The 23304-nt window shown below is 42.7% G+C and overlaps 1 protein-coding gene across 1 annotated transcript in view; it reads left to right on the forward strand.

The window, feature by feature from the left end:
* LOC147678451 (extracellular calcium-sensing receptor-like) overlaps window positions 1-8417 on the forward strand; it is a 58355-nt gene extending 49938 nt beyond the window's left edge. The window contains exon 5 of the mRNA XM_086946582.1: window positions 7501-8417. Coding sequence (XP_086802708.1) covers window positions 7501-8417 — 917 coding nt within the window. The remainder of the gene's footprint in view (window positions 1-7500) is intronic.
* Window positions 8418-23304: the final 14887 nt, after the last annotated feature.

Genomic DNA, 23304 nt, shown 5'->3' on the forward strand with positions numbered 1-23304 from the left:
GTGATTCCGCATCCTCCGGGCCGGCGGATTACAAGATTTCCATAGATTATATCCATCAGGTTGAGGAGTGTAAGCAAAGAAACACTATTTGACTGAGGTGTTGGTAGCAATATCATTAAATGCTGGGAAGATCTTTGACCTGGTAAACTAAGTATTTTGGTAGTTTGTTTTCCCAATTGACCTGGTTAAGGAAACATCTTTCAACCGGTGCAGGAGCTCTGCTAATTATTAATGGTCATAATTCAAGTGAGGTCAACATCAATTTTATAATCAACTAGCAGCCTGCCCCAGCGTTGCCTGGTGCAGAAAGGGGCTGGGGGCTGGAGGCAGTACACCCGCTTCCGCCCCGACCTCCTCCCGCACCGACTCCCTCCCGCCCAGACTCACTCGCGCCCCCCTCCCACCCAGACTCAGTCACGCCCCCCTCCCGCCCAGACTCACTCGCACCCCCCACCCGCCCAGACTCACTCGCGCCCCCCTCCCGCTCAGACTCACTCGCACCCCCCTCCCGCCCAGACATTTTCATTTACTGCTGCCTCCTTACCTGCACTGCTCAGCCGCTCATAACTGCACCGCCCTCCTCCTTGTCGTCATCACGCACATCGCGTCGTGCCCAGCGCTAGGTCCCGGCCGGCGCTACTTTCAGGGGACTACTTTGTTTACAAACGTAATTTTTTTAATTTAATTTTTTTTATTTATATAGCCTATGTCCATCTACACACCCTGACATTTTCATAGATGTATCGGGTGTGTAGATTGGCGCTGTGGTTCCCGAGTTTACCTGGCCAAAAGGTGCAAGTTCTCTCTTTATAATAGTAGTATAGATTATGCAAAGAGAAGTAATCGCATATTCTGGCAAAATCCAAATTCTGCACAGGCCCAGCACAAAGAAAAGCAAGACACATACTTTAATTAAGATAACAATATCATTACTGCAAATGACAGCCTTACACAATAACACAATTATTCAAACAAAATATACAGTATTGTCACACAATTTAATATAGGTATTTGATCAATTAATATACATTTTCGCTATAATCAGAAGAAAGCATGCCGTCTTGGTTTTGACACCGTGTTTAGGCGATGAATCTCCTTGAAATAAATTATTGACTGCACACTTTTCTACAGACACAAGGGCTTGGATTGCATCATCATGTTACTGCATGAGTGACACACACTTCCATTTCAGGGCGATGCATCAGTGAGCACGGCCGTTCTAGAGATGCGCATGAACTTCCAGTAAAAGTGACGTTACTGTTCATCAAATTTCAGATATCAGCTGATTCATTACGGCAGGTGGGAAGCAGCAGAAATTAAAACTTGTAAACAAAAACGAGGACTCAGCTTTGCCGTGCAGCAAGCTCGGTTTTCAAAGGCAAAGCAAGGGCAAAATCCTCCACGAGAGAAAGAAATGTCATTTTCAAAGTGAATGCGATCTAAAAAGAGCCGAGTTAATTATTCAAAGCAGAGGTCCATGAATTCTCACAATGTAGTTATCCCACGCTGACACTGCTCGGGCCCGGTATACTGCGCCTTATCACCAAGGCTGTGATAATTGGCCGCGACATATCAAATAAACTTTCTAGAGAATTCGGTAGCAAGCAGGTATGACATTCTAATAGGAGGTTTATTAGGCATTTCTCTGTGCAGTCCGGTATTCGCAATCACTGTGACATTTTTTGCTCTAAGGGGATTCAGCCAGGATCTCATTTATTTTACACTTGCTGGGAAATAAATGTATTCGTGGCTCAGATCTAATCCAATATTCCGCCTTGGTTTCTAAAGCATTTGCCAGTTCGGAATTAATGGAAAGTGACAGTGTACATCATGAAAGAAAATGCAGTGCTGCACAGCCGCTCGTAACTGCACCGCCCTCCTCCTTGTTGTCATCACGCACGTCGCGTCGTGCCCAGCGCTAGGTCCCGGCCGGCGCTACTTTCAGGGGACTACTTTGTTTACAAACGTAATTTTTTACATTTACTTTTTTTTATTTATTTATATAGCCTATGTCCATCTACACACCCTGACATTTTCATAGATGTATCGGGTGTGTAGATTGGCGCTGTGGTTCCCGAGTTTACCTGGCCAAAAGGTGCAAGTTCTCTCTTTATAATAGTAGTATAGATTCCCCAAATCTGAAGCAACTAAGTTCTAAATGTGCCCTAAAATCTGAGCTCCTAGTTAGACTGTTGGTCCTATAATTAGTTCCTGTTTTCAGCTATTGTAAACATGTAATTGCTCCATTAGTTAGTCTCTGGCAAATTAGTCTATAATTCGAAATCAGGGACACTGAAATGGAAAGATTATGGGGCTGATTCGAGTTTGGCGTTGTGGGAGCGATCTGCCATGTAGGCGCCCCACTCCAACACGCCCAAACTCGACGGCCAACCACCCACCGCCCACCAGATTACAAGTTTCCCCGTGGTCTGGTGGTTGGTCTTTTAGAAAGGCACCACAACGGTAGCTCTAAAGCCCATTCCTGCGTGGCATGGACTGCGATGATATGCCATGCAGAATAGGGGGTGCATGTACACAGGGGAGCACACCATGTGCCTTCCTGCATGTATCCCCAGGCCCATAGGCAACAGGGGGTCCTGTAGGCCCCCTTAGTTTCCTCACCTCCAGCATTTTCATGGTATGAGTACTGCCAAGACTGCTGCTCCACCGGCATAGATCGTGGTTCCACAGCGGTTGCTGCGGTCTAATGGCGGTCTGACCACCAAAGCAGTAATACGGCAGTCAGATCACTGGTGCGATGTTAGCAACACCGCTACGTCACCCTGGGTTTGGCGGTCCAGAGCCCTATGACTTTCCCATTGTTTATGAATGCAACAAATAAACATGATGTTTGTCTATATTAGGGTAATATGCCCCACAGACATTTCAAAGGTATATGATCTAAATCTTAAACATCTAATAAATAAAACCTAACCCCAGCTAATGATTTGGGAAAACGCCCTCTGACTGGTTGCATACATGCAATAACAATTAATGTAGTCATTTGCTTTGTATTAATGTTAATTCATTTCTTGGAGCAGCAAGCTGTAGTCACAAAGTTCATCTGATCAGACAAAGAGCTTGGGTTATTGGTCAAAATATTTTATAGAACTATATGGTGAAGGAAGACCAAATCTAGAGGGATACTATTATGCATGAGCAGAGTCCAACAAGATCTTCAAAAGCAAGCTGAGCTCTGAGATGTGACTTTAACAATTACAACTTATGACCAAACATCTTAGATGGGAGATTTTCTTTTTAAATTTGATTATCCAAATGTTTAAAAATAAACAATTAGATGTGTTGGAAATTGGGTTACAGGCTGAGCTGGGTTAATTGCTTCTCAAGCAGAAACCTCAACCTCTGTCAGAATGAAACACAAGCAAACCCCAAATTAACCTGTGCTTAACCCTCAGGTAGCTTGGTACAAAGCAGTCAGGCTTAACTTAGATAGAGCATTTTTTTTAAATTAGTTTTGAGATTTATTAAGCGCTTAAATACCCGAGGGTGTCTCTGCGATGTGGACAACGGCATCTGCTAATGAACGAAGTTATTCATTGTATTCATTCATTGTATAACCAGATTTTGGACATTATTCTAAAGATTAACTAGACTGATATGTAGTGGGGGAGAATTCCAAAGTCTAATAGCTGAAACAACAAAGCGCTTGTCACCCCATGTAGCAGTCTTGACGCGAGGGACCTTCATCAACAATGCAGTAGCAGAGCGAAGGGCTCTGTTAGGAGTGTAAATAGCTAGATCTTTTAATAGAATGAGCCAGATATTGGGACCAAGTTAGGCCAGCTGAACAAGAGTACCTTAAATCTGGTTGCAGGGCGTTGTGATGTTCTACGTCAAGGATGCGTCATGCAGCTGAGCAGATCTGAGGTTTTGGTGTACCAATGTATTACACAGTGGTAATTCCTGGGCACTGTGAGGGGGCGATGAAAGGCCCTGCGTCGTTACCAAGATGACAATGTGGGGTTTGCTGCGTCTTGTAGCGAAGAAGCATCCTGAACCGGCTGGTATGGCCTACTCTAGGGGTGACATATGTATTCAAAATTATAGGTATGGGCCTGATAAGAGGATTACCTTCCCAAGTCAAAATGGTAGTTTAAAACTGCACACACAGGCTGTAATGGCAGGCCTGAGACATGGTTAAGGTGCTATAAATGCTGCAGGCCGACTGATAGCATTTAATCTACAGGCCTTGAATACATGTTGGCTCATTGTACTAGGGTCTTAAAGGTAAATTAAATATGCCAATTGGGTGTAAGCCAATGTTACCATGTTTAAAGGAGAGGGAACAAACACTTTAGCACTGGATCAGCAAAAATGGAAGAGGAAAGCAAAACATTTGGGCGAAGACCACCCTAAGGCTGTCAGGTCTAACAGATGCATTATTCTTATCATTATCAATCTTCACTCTCATATGAATGGAATACATTCCTGGCATAGATAAAACCCAATTCGGGATAACGTCTGGGTCCCAGAGGAAACATTGGCACTGAATTTAGTTTGACAGTTATTTAATGTTGTTGTATTCAGACACCTTTAGCAAAATATCAATCTTGGAATTTCAATCGACTAAAAAATTATTATGATAATACCAAGATTTTAACAAAATGAAAAAATAATAATAAAATCATTGTCTTTGACAAATATAGGAAAGACACTTTGCCTTCAACACAATAGGTAATAATGAATTCAGATTTGCACTGTGTGCAATATCCTGAGATGTGTATGCTCTTTTGGCCGGTATTCAACTTAAAACTATGTTTCCTGATACTAGTTATTTTTGTCCGTACTGTAAATATACAATCGTAGAATGGGAGCATATGGGTTTCGAATGTCCAGAGCTCCACAAATTAAACCCTCTTTATGCTAATATATTCTGAGACCTAAATATTGCTATTAACTTGACATTTTTCAGAGTTACTGCATGTGCTGCAGGCGTTGGAGCTTTGAAACACGAAGAGGTAATTACTGCCTGCGTTTCCGTGTTCAGCTGCCTGCAGAACATGAACTATTTCAGAATTTTCAAGACGACCCCTCTGTGTCTGTGCAGTGCACTGATAGGAATCCAGATATGGTTTCAGTTGTTTACAGAGGACATATCTGGAGAGCCTGGGACCAAATGTGTTGACAGGCATGATGTTGACCAATAAAGTGTGGATGAGGGAGCTTGAAACCTATCCCTTCCCCTTTTCCTCTTATTAATTATTTGTGCCTGTTTTCTTTGTCCTCTTGTTTTTTCTCTTTTCCCATTCCATTCAGCGTTCTTACTTCTTTCCTTTCCTTCCTTCTCTGCTCCCTCTGATTTGCCATTCAAAGGCATGGCCTTCAGAACTTAGGGCACAGACTTACTTCTATTCATATGGGGGCAGATTTACGAGGACTGGGGAATCCCTGCATATTTGCAAGGAGGCCCCAGTAAAGATGCGACACGCAGGAATACCCTTGCGCCACCACAGATGCGTTGCATTTACAATGCGACGTACTGTGGTGCAAGGAGAGCCAGATGCGTGTTGCATCTTCTGGAGTAAGGGCAGAGTATTGCTGTAGTTGTGTCGCAAGCGCGACGCAACTCCAGCAATGCTCAGGGGCACCCTGTACCTAAGATGCTGCGTCACTCCTTATGCCTGCTTCAAGCAGGCATAAGGTTTTGGCGCAGTATGGACGTAAAAGTGACTCAGTGAAATCTTGTAGATTTCACTGCGTCACTTTTACTGGGCTTCCTTGCGACGAAACACCCACCCTGCATACATTGTACCTGATGCAGGTATAATGTAGCGTAGGGCTATACAACGTGACGCATCTCACTAGATGCGCCACTTTGTAAATCTGCTGCATGGTGGCGCATGGTTTACGACGCCGTTGTATCACAGAAGAAAATCAACAGTGTCGTAAACATGTCGCAAGGGACTTGTAAATCTGCCCCATGGTCTCTAAGAAACAAAGACTACCTTTGGCAGTGCAACAAACCCCACTATGGACATAGCAAACTTTCTACAGCCTTTGGACATGTATAGGAAATTTTGATTACAGGCCCTTTTCCCAGCCACCATGTGTTCATAACCTACTAAACAAATCCCACGGACACACCCTGTAATCAATCCCCATTTGGATGTTATTCATTCCAACCATCTGGACTTAATCCAGATAAAAGCCTACCGAACAATGTTTTCGCTCCCGTCTCGTCCTATACATCCCCCGCCCAACTCAGGCTGGAATTTGGACTACAAAAACAAGCTCTTGCAAGACAGGGAGCTTACATCATTTGCTGCCACAAACTTCGTTCTGCTACTACTAACACTTTAAATGAGCTGTTATGGCAAGACATTCAAAGCAGGGACGCATCTCAGGCAAGATCTTACCTGAAGACAGCCTTGGGGGCTACCAAACTAACTGCGATTTGGGATATGCAACTCGGCCACAAAGCATTAAAAAAACTGGTTTGGAAAACTGTCAAAACTCTTTCACTACTAGAGGATAAAGAGTCATTTGCTAAAAGAAACCATGCATGGATGACCATAAACACATATAAATCCCTGACACCTCAACCATACTTCAGCCAGGGTTACCCCAAGACAATAAAACTGAAGTTTCTGAAATACAGACAAGGGTCTTGCCTACTAGAGAGCATTTTTCACCATGACTCAGGAACAATGGCCACAATGCCTGCACTTCTGCAATACAGAGAAGGGCGACATACTTAACATGACTTGTCTCTGCCAAGATTTCAGGCCAGCACGCCAGCTGTTCTTAAAGGACCAGCTTAAACCGATAGGAACTCGCACTAGAAGGCAAGCAGTACTGGCTTGTCTTAACCCTGCAAACACAAAACTGAACTGCAGGTATGTAAAGTTCCTTGCGCTAATTGAGCAGAAACTGCCAAAAAATATTAGATAGTAAACATATAGACGCCAATTGAACTCAATGACACCTGCTCTTACCCAAAAGTAATGCATCTGGAACTTTGTATTGGGCTTTACTGTTTGCTCTTTTAATGACGTTTAATGATACAACTTCTTTTATGATATTTAAGCTTTTTGTAAAATGTTTGCACTGGTTTTAATTAACTATGCATAATAAAAATTACCTTACCTTACCATTCCAACCATTCACAGTACGAAAAAGTGACTGGCACATTTGAGTATGCATTCACATTGAAAAAATATATGTAATTTTAAGAAATTGACAGCTCAAGGGTACTATAGTTACCCACTGACAGTGATGTCTCTCAGATTGGCAGATGAGAACTCTTGCTTTAGAGTTCCAAAAAGAACAAGATGTAAATTGTGTTCTCATCCACAAAGTCTGCCTCAATTTAACCCTATTAATGAAATGTAAATCTGTGTATGTCAAAAGTGGTCAGAAACGTTATCTAGAATGCAAAATTCATAGATTTGCTGTACCTAAAACATACACATTGTGAGGACATCCAGCTTTTGATGATATTATATGTCCCTCCATGCATCAATGTCATTTCTCTTTCAGATTCTTCAAACTGTTGGCCGTGTCCATTGGAATTGTGGCCCAATTTGATGAGAACTGAATGTGTGCCAAAAACCATAGAGTTCCTTCCATATCAGGAAATAATTGGCTACCTTCTTGTTGCTGCAGGAATGGGTTGCTTCCTTATAACTGTTCTGATTCTACTCATCTTCTACGAGCACCGTAATACTGCACTTGTAAAAGCCAACAACCGGGAACTCACCTACCTTCTTCTGGGGGCTCTTGCGCTCACTTTTCTATGCCCTTTCCTCTTTGTTGGAGAACCTCAAAAAATTGCCTGCCTACTCCGTCAGCCTGCCTTTGGCATCATATTTGTACTCTGTGTGTCTTGTGTATTGGCAAAAACCATCATGGTTGTCATCGCCTTCAATGCCACCAAGCCTGGCAGTAACATGAGGAGGTGGCTGGGCCTCAGGGTTCCTTTATATACTGTCTCTTGTTGTACATTACTTCAGATATTAATATGTGCTTTGTGGATGTTTCTCTGCCCTCCATTCCCAGAGAAGAACATGAAACTGAAGACTGGGATCATTGTCTTCCAGTGCAATGAATGTTCAGAAACTGCATTCTGGTGCATGTTGGGATATATGGGCCTGCTGTCATTGGCTAGTTTCTTGGTGGCATTCCTGGCAAGGAATTTGCCTGATAGCTTTAATGAGGCAAAATGGATCACCTTCAGTATGCTTGTCTTCCTCAGTGTGTGGATGTCCTTCGTCCCTGGCTATTTAAGCACGCAGGGCAAATACATGGTGGCTGTGGAGGTCTTCGGGATCATCTCTTCCAGCGCTGGAATTCTTATTTGTATTTTTTTCCCAAAATGTTACATCATTTTAATAAAACCTGAACTGAACACAAGAGAACATTTGTTAGCGAAACGAACTGATGCCTACATAAGATGAAGACGAATATATGACGTTACAGCGCAAGCAATTACAAAGCATGCTTTTACATCACAGTTTTGACAACGCAACTTCCATTACATCGCATGATTTTACAACGCGTACCATAACAATACATGTTTTAAAATTACCATTACAACGCATTCCATTATAAGGCATACCATTACAGCGCATACCATTACAACGCATAATACTTTTAGTGCAACAGTAAGGTGAGTGTTGGACAGCGTATGGGTAAAATTTACTATTACCAACTGCTCCAAAACCTATACCCACCCTACAACTTAAAAATCTCCATTACTAACCTTATAATCTGTTGTGATGGCATGCGTTGTAATGGCATGTTTTGTAATAGGATGCGTTGTAATGACATGCGTTGTAATGGCATGTATTTTAATGGCATGTGATGTAAAGGCACTAGCATAGTAAAAGTTGTGTTGTAAAGGCATTACCATGTAATGCCTGCGTTGTAATGGACGTTTCCCGATGAAGTCTATTTAACATCTATGCACATCCTGGAACATTGAATATCTGCTCTGTATCACTCACAAATTTAAATATACTTAGTGCTTTTTAGACTATTTGTATATGAGATTACAGAATTTTCCATATTATTGTTAAACTAGGCTCGGTATGTTTGCTACAAATATTTTATTCATAATTCACAACATTTACTTTTCCAATCCACATAAAGTCCAGTTATCAATGAGAGAACATCTTACCACCAGGAAGTGCATAACAAAAGTGCCCAAAAGATGTACAATTAATATGACAATAAACTCATTATTGACAATTTGAAGACTATGATTATGATATTGCCTATTTGGGAAGAAACTGCTTAATTTAATAGACGTCTTTTGCACTTTGCTTCTGTCAGTCTCTTTATCATATTGCCAGGTCAGCTGTGTGTTAGATTGATACATAACCATATGCAAATGTATCTTGATAGTGGTAAAGGAATAACCTTTGGTACCAGTTCATGCAGGGATATGTATAGAGGAGGCTTGTTTAGTCAACTAAGTACTAAATGTAATTTACCTCTTAATGTCTGGATAGACTTAGAACTATATCCTCACAGATAAGCATTAGGAACAATATACATCAGCATGCCCTCTTAGTCCAAACAGATGTTAAAAAGGTGCTGTCTTGGGGCTTCAGAGAATCTAAGACTTGCTCAAGTGGATGTCTTTCAAATAGAGGATGACATGACACTGAAGGCCCATGCCTTCTCCAATATATTCATGGGAACTGATTGGGAGCTTCTAGTTCCCATATAGATTGCAGCAGTTCTTAAGTGTGTAGTCTCTAGTCTAAAACTGTATTATATGATATTTATTTATGAAGGGCAGATTGGAATAGGCCATGTACTTGTGTCAGTAATGGTATCTCTTGACAAGGGCATCACTACAATTTTTCCTACTATCTTCAGTGCTTTTTTGTTTGTGGTATCTAGCTCAGCCCAGAGCTCTCATCCATATATCAATCAGAGTATTTCACATATATGGGATCCAGGGTTGTTCCAAAGCTCAAATGGGCCTGCACACGATATGCAGCCATCCTGAAAATCTTTGATGTCTGAAGTGGGTCAACAACAGACACAATGGAGGATTGGTTTTGTAGATGTGATGTCTGTTTTGCATTTGTCATCAGGTTCTTTTCTGAGACTCATAATGGACATTGATTTGGGGAGGCTGCATATTCCTAGGAAATCATTTTCCAGAGTTGTCAAGTAATTTAGAATGGCTGACATCCAGGACTTTATAGGACACTTGTCTCCACTTTTGCTTTAAACATAGTAAAAACTAGTTCAAGGTGCCATATCTGATTTGAACTTATTTAGAGGAAGCAGAGCGGTTTTCTAGAGCTGGGGGGACATGACAACTTCTCCCTGCACCACCCATGGCATCAAGGGGCCGCCAACGTTCTCGTTGCACCTGGAGGTGCATAAAGCCCGCGTCTTGACCCCGCAGCCTGGAGCAGTTTTCCACCGCCGGGGGGTGGGGTGGGGCATGACCACTAGTCCCAGCACCTTTGTGGCAGTGAGGGGCCACCAACGTTCTTTTCGCACCTGGCAGCAAATAAAGCCAGCATATAGACCCTACAGCACTGGAGTGGTGTACCAGAGCTGGGGGAGATGTGACCACCAGCCTCAGAACCACCTGTGCAAGCAAAGGGCCATCAATGCTCTTTTCGTGGCTGGAGGCACCTAAGGCCCGCATTTAACACTGCAGCACAGGCACATACCTGAATGAAGAACGGGCCCATCTGCACCTGTCCGCGGACAGAGGAGGCTGAGCTGGGCCATATCTCTTTTGTTTGCACTTGGCCACAGTTCAGAGAGAGCTACTGTTGAGGTGAGTGGTAGCAAAGCCTGAGTCTGATGTACCTGGCCCACTGTTTGGTCTGGAGGGGCCATTGTTGTGTTTGAGACTGAGGCAGCCCTTTAGAGCCTTACATGCTGATCTTGGGCGTCATTTTGTTGAGCCGAGTGCTGAGTAAATTTGATCTATTGGTCAAAGTAATGGGTAAGCGGAAATGCCAAGGGAGGGCGCAGTCTCCAATATCTTCCTCAAATTCCACTTGGATTGATAAGATGTTACAAAGGGCCTCTGGGGAAGTGGCTACAGAAATCAAATTAACAGAGAGGACTGACGCCCATTTCTTCACAACGGGACCCCAGCTTGTTTCATCTCATAGTACAGAGCATTCTGGCCTCTAATCAGCCCGGAGTGAACAGCCCACAGCAGGGACTGGATAATAATTGTTCCATGGCAGAGAAAAGGGAGTGGGTGGGTATACATGGCTGCCAAGAAGAAGAAGAATTACCACCAACCTCATAAGACCTTTAGAAGTGGCAGAGATGAGCTTGCAGCATCTTGCTCTATGGACGATGATGTAGTTCCTGTGCGTTATATTAGAGACAGTGGGAAGGTCTCTCAGCCCTCTTGGGTAATGTCCCTAGTAAATAACTTTTGGGTATATAGTACTACATCTTCGCTGGGTAAACCAGAGGAGAAAAATACTTCCATGCTGACATGCTGACAGGAGATGCTGAGGTTCCTGCATGCAGACACTCCAACACGCAGTGGTCTGACATCCCTTGCGGGGTGTCCTTGTGACGAAGATGGGGTCCTTTGCTCTCCCACATCAGGTAATTGGGTTGGCTTTATCCTAAGTAGATTCTTGGCTATACACCTACATACATGCTAGGTACACTTAGGTACATCGAGTTAGGGTTTGCATTGTAGGAGGGATCAGTATTACTGTCATGCATCTATATGCCTGCATATATTCATTGGTTTAGTTCTATGGTAGAATTCTACCTTTTCTTTACTCTGCTGGTGCTCATAATCATATCTAACTTTTTCTGTCTAATGGTTGTTCCAGCACACATATTTTACACTAGAATGATGCTGGTTCATGAAATGCTTATTGAAAACGTCCACACAGTTTATTTTGTGTATCTCTCTGAGACAAAGTATTGTACTGTTTCCACGATCTCTGAGGGGTCAGAGTTATCATGTTCGATAGTTGCCAGAAACTATTTGCTCCTTGGTAAAAGGGGTTCATAGTGGCAATGTGAGCTATCTGGTCTACAGACTAACATATCCTTTGGGGGTGTCTGGAATCAGTCTGGACACCAAACCCTTAGTTTATGTTGTCTAAACATGCAGATCCTGTATAGATTTGTAGGAGCTACACGACATGGTGCCGCCAACGTTGGTTTGGTTCTGATTTAACAGTCAAATCTGAGTAGTTCAGTTGTGCTTTCTCAGAGACCCCTACTCACATTTTCCCAGAGACCTCTGGAGTGGGAAGGGTAAAATCTGCCACAGCTGAGTAGGTATATTCTGTGTATTAGCTGTAGGTTTGTTCAAGCTTGAAGGTTTATAGTTCCCTAACGTCGTCAATGAACCTTATCTTATTTTACTGAAACTATTTCTAAAAATGTCTGTCGAAGATAATGCTGCAGCAGCATTACATGCAAATGCAGAGGCAGAGCAGGAAAGTGCAATAAATATTGCAGAAAATGTCCGAAATGTACTGGCCGCAAAATTAGACAATTTTCTCTCAGCACTAGGAGGGACCGTAACATTCGTGATGGAGGCACACGAGTCATTCAGGACAGAGGTATTCTATTGATGGGTTAAATTCCCACCTGCAGTTGCACCCACAAATACCTTTCATTCTTATATTCCAGAAGAAATATCAGAGGAATACTGTCGATATGAGAACATAGAAGTTCCGCTCACGTACCAATAGCATATAAATTGGTTTAATAGCACCCTCCCACACAGCACAGAAAAAGTGAGACTCAGTCCGCTCAGCAGAGACAGAGAGGCTTGGCCAGCTCTGGCTGCTTACATACCGCATCCAGAAGTTGACACATTGCCAATAGCAGACTTACATCCACTTTTTAAGAAATAATAAAACACTACAGAAATCTGACACAGTTCGTTATGAGAACACTCACACTCCAGCCCACAAGGGTTACACTAGCAGGTCAACTACAAGGGACTGCAACTACAATTACCCCACAAACACTGAACACAGTTATGAGAGGAATGCCCACTAAACGTGAGCAAATGCCATTCTGGATAGCAGAGAAAATAGCACAATTAGAGGCAGTGTTTCCACACACAGGCCCATAAGAAAAACTGAATATTGACAATCTGCTTGCCAAGAGGGATAGGTACCCCTATAGAGGATTGTACCACTTGGGGTAAAGTCTTCGCTGCCATCTATACCAGGAATCATGGCACCCCTTCAATAGCAGTGATACCGGAAGTATTGAGGCAAATACAGAATGAGTATGGAGAAGAACCTGCTCTAAACTTAGGGATGAGATTAATAGGCAATTTTCACCAGGTATCTACAATTATGTTGGCAAAAATAAAAGGGGAGGCAGCAGTGGTGGCTATATGCCAACGCCTGAGGATTTACCAAAAACTATCCACGATACATACGCCGAATTAGGTAGAGATAATTTGGGAGGTTGACCTATGAAACCAAAAGTAATGTGAAATCCGGAAAAGGATAATATTAAGCAAACACCAGATCCTTCTTAGAAGTAATGGGATAATAAACAACAAAATACGCAAAATGCATCACAATCACTGGGTGGGTCTCCTCAACAGGAACCCTCCGACAGGAGGTATAACTTTAGAAACCGTGATGACATTAGAAAACATGACCGGTATCAGGATGCTGATACACGTTCCTCTCGTTCCTTTCAGGGTTCATAGAAAAACACCAAGAGGGAAGGACAGTCAGAACACAGATTAGAAGAGCAAACCAAGCCAAGCCAAGCCAAAAGACACACATCGAACTTCAGACTATAATATCAAAATAGAATATAAACAAAAATCAAAACCTCAATTTAAAAAGAAAAATGTAGCAGGCCTTATAATAAGAAATGCCCAGGCTACTGAGGACTCAACTTCTGGAAGATGCTAGCAGCAGAAGTCACAGTAGTTATCCAGAACGTTATGGAAGTTCTGGTAACAGCGGTGTTGAATGAACAAATCATGGTGGAGATACCTGATACTAGGGTAAGTGTTCCACACCAGTTATATGAACTAACACTCAATATGGAGGGGGACATACACAGGAAAGTTAAAGGTCTCTTTTGGGAGAACCTGTCCTTTGGATATGACATCCTTTTAGCAGAAAACGATAGACCGCCTGAGTTAGGTATGGACTACCCAAAGGGAGAAACTATAATTTTACCAGTCTTCTCCAACCTCGATCCAGAATCGCTAAAACATTCATGCATGCAGGAGTGGGCAGTAGCATTAGCCCCTACATTATACTGCAATCATGTAGGGGGGATGCTGAGTCACCTCACCATGAAATCCTAGTGAAAAATACTCTATCTCCACGGAGACAGTACCCAATAAAACGTGACACATAAATAAGCCAGTGGGATCTTAGATCAACTTGAATACCAAGGTGTAATAGAGATTGGCCTCAGTGCATAGGATTTGCGAGTTTTCATAAACTTCATATTATTTGTTTTTCCTTTCCTTGTAGCACCTTGGTGCGGGAGTTGCCTGGCTCTACTTTCCTCATCTTTTCAGTCGTATTGCTGCTGTTTACAAACATTCCCTGCTTTCTATCGTACCTACTGTGACACCAATTGCAGGGTGCAGTGAGTCACTCACTCCACAGCCTGCTGGCTCTGGAGTGGCTGAAACTGGCCAAGCCCCCGGACGCGGTCTACATCAGAATGGCAGCGCACGGACACACTGGATCTAATTCCTCTTGTAGGAGCGTTTCTTAATAGTGCATCCACTGCCTACTGAGTGTTTACTCACTTGGGCAGGAGTGTTTTGTGTGTTTTAAATATTATATTTCCTTGAGGCACATATTGCAAGGAGGTGCCTGGCTCTCGTACAATTTATTTTTACTTTCCTTGTAGCACCTCAGTGCAGGAGTTACCTGGCTCCACTTTCCTCACCTTTTCAGTCGTATTGCTGCTGTTTGCACACTTTCCCTGCCTGTGATCTTACCTGCTGTGACATCGACTGCAGGGAGCAGTGAGTGGACTCACTCCATGCCCTGCTCCTTCAGGATTGGCTGAAACTGGCCATGTCCCCGGAGGTGGTCTACATCAGAATGGCTGTGGCATCAAAAGCGCGCAAAAGGTAAGCACCTCCGTGCCCGTCTGTGTCCGGCAGGGGCCAGAACCCCTGCCAGTTTCTCTGTTGGTCAGCCTCTAAAAAACTCTGCAGAACAATCAAGGAACCTAGTGCCTGACATCCCCGAAGCATGCCGGCATAAGCTAGTTGTAGAGGCCGGCCTGTTTAAAGTGGAGTGGTGTGGCTCACTGGTGTGGAGTGGTGTGGCTCACTGGTTAGAGGTGGCAAACCCGGAAGCAGAGGACGGCCTGGGACCAGGGTTCAATTCCCAATGCCGCAAGGTCGTGAACCAGGGTCAGCGGACTCGATAATTCTCGCATCGGTGCCTACTCTAACCAGGGATCACACTCGGCAACTCTGGGCATTAGCTTGCCTCATCTCCACAACGGCCCCCCACAAACGCCGGGGATGCCTGGTTTCACCTTGGAGATACCCAGGAGGGAACATCTCACAGGGAAAGCCAGGATGGGTTCCCCAGCGGTCTATAGCACCAGGACGCCTCCGGGTAGCAGTGCGCTTTACAAGACACACACATTTACATTTACATTTAAATGCTCACACTGAAAGTTTAATCCGGATCAGATAGAGCGAACGCCTGCTAGTAAGAACAAATTATGGTTCCTACTTATTAACTGCTGGTCACTAACAAAACATAAAAACGAGTGTCTTATAGAAAAACAATCAGATGACATGCTTCTTACAGAATCCAGGCTGAATGAGTCCTCATCCCCTGATATTCTAGATGCCTTACCTCAAATTTACGGAATATTAAGACATGACCGCCCTATTAAGTGAAGGGGAGGAATAGCAATTATCTATAAACATTCCTTCAAATATACAATCAAGGCTGTAAACATTGAAAACTGTGAGGCCATCTTCTTCACCTTATCCACTGTAGAAGACCATGCTGTAGCAGGTTTCCTGATTTACTGGGCTCCAGGACCAGCAGTGAAATTTATATTTAGTTTAGCTGAAGAAACTGTCCAACCAGCACTGGGCCAATAAAATCTGATAATCCTAGGCGATCTTAATCTGCACTACGACACTAATTCTTACTTGAAAACACAATCCTTATGTAAGGAACTTAACACAATGAATTTAAGTCAAAAATTGAAGATTCACACTCATCAACTCGGACATAAACTTTATCCAATATTTTCCAATGAGGAAAAATGGATTCTAAAAGCCAAAGACAACATAGCCCTGTGGACCACTCACAACACTCTGAGGTAGCACAACTCTGTGCCCTGGTTCAATGACACTATGAAGGTAGCTAAAACAATGTGTAAACACCTTGAGTGCAAGTGGAAGTAGGACTATTACCCCATAAGTAAAACTATCTATAAGAATGAGCTTATACACTATCATGCACTCATTAGAAAAATACGCTGTGCATTTTACTCAGAGAAAATTGAGCAAGCCAACAACTCATCTAAAGAAAATGTTTCCATATTTTAATCCTTATCCTCATTTGACCACATTATGGCCCCCTCACCTACTGCATTGGAGAACAGTAATATTAGAGTCGCAAAGATCTACGACACACTCCCATCAGAAGCACATAGCAGTGTTTGTCCTGACACCACCTACGACAACTGTTTTGAGGGGATTGATATCTCTGAATTTAAAACCCCAGTGCTGGATGATCTTAAGAGTCTGGCCATGAGCATCACATCTGGATCCCCCTGGATCCAGCCTCACCTAAAATCCTGATGCAAGGAATGGACGTTATTCTGCCCTATGTTCAACAACTCATATATATATATATCCTTTCACTGTGACGAAGTTCCACTGAAGTTGAAACAAGCAATAGTTCTCCCTTTGAAAAAACAAACCTTCCGCCAACCCTGGTCTGCTAGACAACTTACATCCAATCATGCTCTTGCCTTTCTTCGTCAAAATTGCGAAAAAAGTTGTGAACACACAACTCGATAACCACAATAATCTCAACAATGTATTTAATCCTCTCAATTTGGCTTCATATCCTCCCACTCCACAGCAACAACTTTACATCTCACAACTTAAACATTGGTTAAAAGCGCTTATGAAGGCCATATCACTGCACTGGTCCTGCTGGACCGAAGTGCAGCTTTTGACAATGTATCCCATAACTTGCTCCTGCATAGACTAAGGCTTTGTGCGATTGGGGGATCATCTCTTTGCTGGTTGACCTCCTTTCTCACAGCTTTCAAGTCCCTCAACAGCCACAAACATCTAAAAGTATTCCACTCGTGCAGGGCTCAATACTGAGCCCCACTCTCTTCAATCTTTATATGGGCCCCTTGCAGATATTCTGAGGAAATACAAAGTAACCATTGTATCTTACGTAGATGATATGCAATTGATCGTCACCTTATCCCTGGACAAGGAGACAGCTGCCAATCAGTTCTCGTCTTGTTTATTAGAGCTTGCTTCCTGAATGTCCAACTATTGCCTTAAATTGAACTGCAATAAGACTGAAGTATTGATCATGGGGAAAGTCTCCCCAATCTGGTCTTTGGTTTGATTGCCCAGACCTTGGGCCAACCCTTACCCCCATTGAAGAAACCAAAACTCTTGGGGTCTGGTTTGATCCCATACTTTACTTTGAGAATCAAATCAGGGAGGTAGCTGGAAAATGCTTTGAGACTCTTAAAGTCCTAAGAAAAATCCTACATGCTCTAGTCATATCTCAGATTGACTATGGCAATATATTTTATCTAGGAGCCGCTTAAAAAAGACAAACTTCAACGCATCCAGAGTGTGGCTGCCTGATTGGTCCAGAATCTTTCCAGAAGATCATCCTCCTCCAGAGCTCTGGACACCCTCCACTGGGTGCCAGTGGAAAAAAGGATCATCTATGAAGCAATGTGCTATTGCCACAGAATCTGTGGAGGAGAGGTCAAGCTATCTCCACCCCATGCTAACCCCCTACATTCCAGTATGTAATCTGAGGTTGACGGAAGCCCACCTGGTCAAAATGCCCAAATTCCAAAGGGCCAGGATGGTAGCGCGATCCTTTGGCTATCTGGCAGCTAAAAAGTGGAACACCATACTGCTCACCCTGAGAGCTGAACCCACTGAGAGCATATTTCGTAAAGATCTAAAAACATGCTTATTTTACACCAAATCCAAGATTCTCCGTATGCCTTCCTTTACTCCTCCTCCTCCCTAAGGTGCTATCTCTGCTCTCCTGTAGGGGATCTAGGTCCTAGCTCGGGGACACATGGTTGGGTGTGACCAGGTGCACTACAAATGGAATTATTATTATTTATTATTATTATAGGGACATACGCAATTTGCACATTATATCCTGACCGTGGCCAAGCATTCAGCTCTCGGGCTTACACGGAAGCCATGGGAAGTTTAGGTGTGGCATTGCAGTACTTCTCTCTATATCATCCTGAGGAAAATGTTATTGCAGGACGGAAAAACCTAGACTTAAAGACATCTTTAACAGCAAGGGTATTTGGCACAGGTTGCAGTTGGGTCAATGCCCCATATGGGGCCCAGAGGGCACTTAATAACATGCCAAGAAGCTCCTTGAGAGGCCATACTCCATACGAGGTCCTGTTTGAAACTAGAATGTGGGTACCTGACCTCGATGGTGGCAGCACAGTGATGGATGAAAAAGCATTTGAACTCAATGATCGTTTGGCTTTTTTACAGGAACTCAATGAATTACGGGCACTTCAAAGCAACGTCCAAGTAAAATGCACTGCCACTGGGGAAGTTAAAGCAGTTTCGGCAAGTCCTGCCTGGGTCCTAAAGATTGGGGACCTGGTCAGAGATAAGGTTGTGGACAAAAAAGAATGTGGGCCAACATACAGAATGCCTGTACCTGTCCTGGCTGTTGAATGAACAAGAACAGTACTTCTTCCGCCTCTTACCATCAAAAAAGAGAAGAGATTCATCTCCATTGATCTGATCACACCACACTACGTGGCCGATACTGAATAGGAGGCTGCATCAGCTCCTGGGTAGCCACCAATATCCTCTTGCTACCATACTGGAAATTCAGACAGAAAGACTAATAAAGTTTGAAGATTCTGCTACATGAAGTAATGGAGTTAACAACAATGGAATGGAACTCGTGCCTATTGAAACTGAACAACAACAATCAATTCGGCCTAATACTGACATCTATGTGAATATGTCTCACAACGAGTCATCTGCCAGTTCAACAAAACCTGCTGAGCTACCACAGATAGCATCTGGCTTCCTCGTCGATTTTGATATCTTCTCTCTGGATTCGAGTGAAGATGAGTCACCATGAGCTTCTGATTCCCACAAAGAAAAAGTACATAACATCTACCTTTGGTTGAAAAAGGCTTAATTTGTTTCTCCCGAGCTACAGCTCTGGATGGCAATTGGTCTACTTTTCCTAGTCCTCTGGATAGGGGTAGTTTCCTGCTTCAGAATGGACATTATCTCTCAGAATGCTTTGCAGTACAACATGTGAACTTGGTCCTGAAACCTCATACGTCACCTCATGAAAGAAGAGACCAGTCCTTTTTGAACATTACAGCAGTCCTGAAGGAATAGTTTGGGACAGGGTTTCCTATGATGTATTTGGTCCCACTGAATTTTTGAAAAAACGACATGCATTTAAAATGTCTTTCAATGATATCATCACCTCCAGTGCATTCTCTGATGATTGGGACTATGAAACTGCGAATAGCATGCTGTCTGATTTAGAACAATGTGCTCCTTTAAAAAAAAAAGAATTGTATGATGAAACATTAGATTTTGGCAAGATGTAATGTCACCAACACTATGGTCATAATTTCTTGCACAAGACAAGTATTCCATGTAATGTTTTTACTTGCCATCACATACATTTACACAAACATTATCTTATTTTTCTGGGTTTTATACCTCAGACCCTTGTCTACCTTAAAGCATGCCCTTGATGCTGTGCCTCTTTGATGGGCAGCTGCCCGCGATCATGCAGCGTAGCTACCAGGCCGGGAATGCAGGAAAGAGAAGTCAGTGCTACCTTAGCACCCTGAGTGAACTTTGACAATGGACCCTCGGCCAGAAACCCACAGTGCGGCCTGGCACCCACAACATTGGCAACACCCTTGCCTGCGGACCTCTGGTGGCCTCCAGCTGGTGGGAGGCCCCAAGGCTCCATCACCTCCTCTCAACACACAGGGCTATCCTCGATGCTGCCGGAGTCCCACCTCCAAACAGGTGCAGAACTTGCCTGACTTCAGGCACCCATATACCTTGCACAAAAACGTGGGCTCTCTGAAGGCTCCAGATACTCAGGGGGCTCCAGCACCTTACTGCTCAAGCCAAAGAATATCCATAAAAGAAAACCAACAATCAAGCATTCTCAAGGATCGCCCAGAGAAATTGAAATTCCTTGCCACCTGAAAGCAGACTGAATCATTCCACGGCTTCTTTCAAAAGGGAAGGTAAAGCATTACTGATGAAGAAAATTCTGGCCTATATCCCCAGCCCTTCAGGCATTCTAGGACTCGCTTGTCGTTATCTGTCGATATTGAACTGTTATGATTATATTTTGACCAGTTGCTTTACTGTACTACTTCCAGTACCTTCGTGATTGCCAATCTGTGAAGTGCACTGACAACCCCAGAGGTCATGTTTGTGTTACTTAAAACTATATATATATCACACTTTGAGAGGACAGCACTAATTATTACAAGCATTTTGATAAAGTCAGATACTTTCTCTGGGACACGTGATGCTCAGCTGTTTACAATAAAATATAAGAACTATCTGTAGGCGATAGCGAGCAATTTGGGGCCCGCTTTGCATGTCAGCGATATTTATCGCTAATGACATGCAAAGTGGGCGTACCCAACCTGTTAGCGGCTGAAAGCAGTCGCTAACATCACTATCGCCTATTAGCAACACAGGCGTAGCGATGGAAATATTTGCGCTAAGCGCGAATATCTCCAAAAACTAATACCTGCTCAGACCAGTTCTTAGCCATTATATCCCATGGGAGGTGGATATAATGGCTAAGACCCTGTTAGCGATAATGCATGAATACTGCTGTATTCTCAGCAATATTCACGGATTTTGCCACTATCGCCGGGAATTTTATCTCTTTTGAGATAAATGTTGCTAATAGCACGTTATCTCAGCGATAAAATCCTGTGATGCGCAGCGATAAAAAAATTGCAGCTAACCCTACTATTTGTTGATAATATGCCCCTTAGTTACTACAGACAGCTAGAGTTTGGGACTCAACTAAACGTCTGAAAGTACTCAATGACTTGCTAGCAACAGAGAGGTTTAATGGATAGCAGTTGAGATTAAATATTTCGATGTTTGATATTTGCACAGTATCATAAAGTGATCGTTCAAAGGATTGCAAACTCTATTTGAACTTTCTAATTTCTGAGAGTATTGAGAAGAGTTCTCAGCTTGCCCGACTTTTCTTTTTGACTCGCACATGGAATTATACTCATGAACATGTTACATTACAAAACAGAGCATAGACTTATTTAGATGGCCAGATTTATGACTCACTAGAACTTTAGGAAGTTCCAACATTACATAAACATATATATTCATAAATACAAAACATTATATTAATATATAAACATTTCTATAGTGCTGCTTGAGCCTAACTGTAAGCAAAGATCTCCCTTTTCTTTGTTTCTTTCTCTCTTGTGCCACTCCCTGTTCAGTAAGTTCACCACCTGAATTGCATTGTATCCTTTGCACTGGCGTCGGTTGGTTCTGTTAAATTAGTAGTTAGGTATTATGTCTGTGAAATCCAATTTTCCAGATGAGTGCACACTTGAAATTTACTCTGATAATACTCAAAGGTTATAGGGCTACTGTGTTGGGACTTAACTGCCAAGGAAATAGTGAGGTTGAGCTGTCAAGGCAAACTCAAGGAAGTGGTGTTAGATAAAAACTCAATTCCTGTAACTAAATCATAGAAAACACAAACGCTGTGGATGTCCTGTTACTTTTAGTTGTCATGAAAAAATAAGACTGTATTTACTGAAAACCTTTAAAGAAAATCAATGTGTACACAAGGAACCTGATATTCACCTATGGGAAAAACTACATGCAAAAATTTAGTAAAAATATTAGTGGTTTCTTTACATTTAGAATTGTTTATGCTAAAAAACTAAACAGTGTTTGCAAACTGTATAGTCTCAAACCAATATTAAGTGAATGTGATCAGATGAATGATTATCATAGGATGTAAACCTCAATCTTTCAAATGTAGAAGTAAATGTTCTATAGAGATGCATAAGTTACCTAGTGGTACATTCAATGCCGAAAGGCAGACCAGACAATATGACAGTTCTGTTGTCCATCCTCCTTTCACTTGCTTGTTGGCTTTACCCACATAAATGCTGCGTTCCATTAAACACTATTTCCAAACTCTCATGCCATGTCAAAACCATCACCAAATGGAAACAATGACAACCAGTCCAAATGTCAGTCAATGTGGGCTAATCCAGCTGGGGACTCATGACACTTCTCCTGCTAAGTTGTTGGAGGTCACAAGAATCGGTAAAGCACAGTGGCATAGCAAGGCGGGGGGCCTCCTGAGTTTTGGGGGCAGCTGCAGTTTTTACCCACCCCGCTATTCGCTCTTACCTCGGCCAAAGATGGGTGGAAAATGCAGGGACCACCACGGGTGGCAAAAGGTTTGGCTATGCCTCTGGTAAGCAGGGTGTGACACAACATAAAGCAGGTCCCCTAAGTCAAATCCAATCAATTTAAGAAACTTTATTTGGTCCAATAAGTAAGCCATAAAAGTACTAACAATACATTACCATACCATACTATCAAAGGAGGTTATGACAAAATACATAATCAAAAATACTTCAGATGAAAACATGAAACGCAATCGAGAAATACAAATTCAAATGTAATACTCACCTGCACAGCAGTACATAATGATCTGACAAACAGAAGAACAAGAACAAAACCCTCTAATAAAAGGGTTCGCTATGTGCACCTACTAGAGCAAAGTTCAAAAAGAGCACCTCAGCAATGCACCACAAATCAAGACAAATCCTGATGTAACATGAAAAATCATAGTTGTGCATCTTCCTGGACATGATCAAAATTCTAGAACCGGAATAAGCAGTTACAAATGTTTCGTCAGGTGCTGTACATTAAACACTGAGGAGTAAAATTTTACTATATAAATCTTTGCAGTAATTGATCACTAGGTCCTTTTAATAGTACATAATTCTAAAACCAACAGTCTCATCAAACCACTGCCATTGGGGTTTTTACAAACTGCTACTATCCCCCTT

This window comes from Lissotriton vulgaris, chromosome 12, assembly GCF_964263255.1.
Source record: "Lissotriton vulgaris chromosome 12, aLisVul1.2, whole genome shotgun sequence".
NCBI classification, from domain to species: Eukaryota; Metazoa; Chordata; class Amphibia; order Caudata; family Salamandridae; genus Lissotriton; species Lissotriton vulgaris.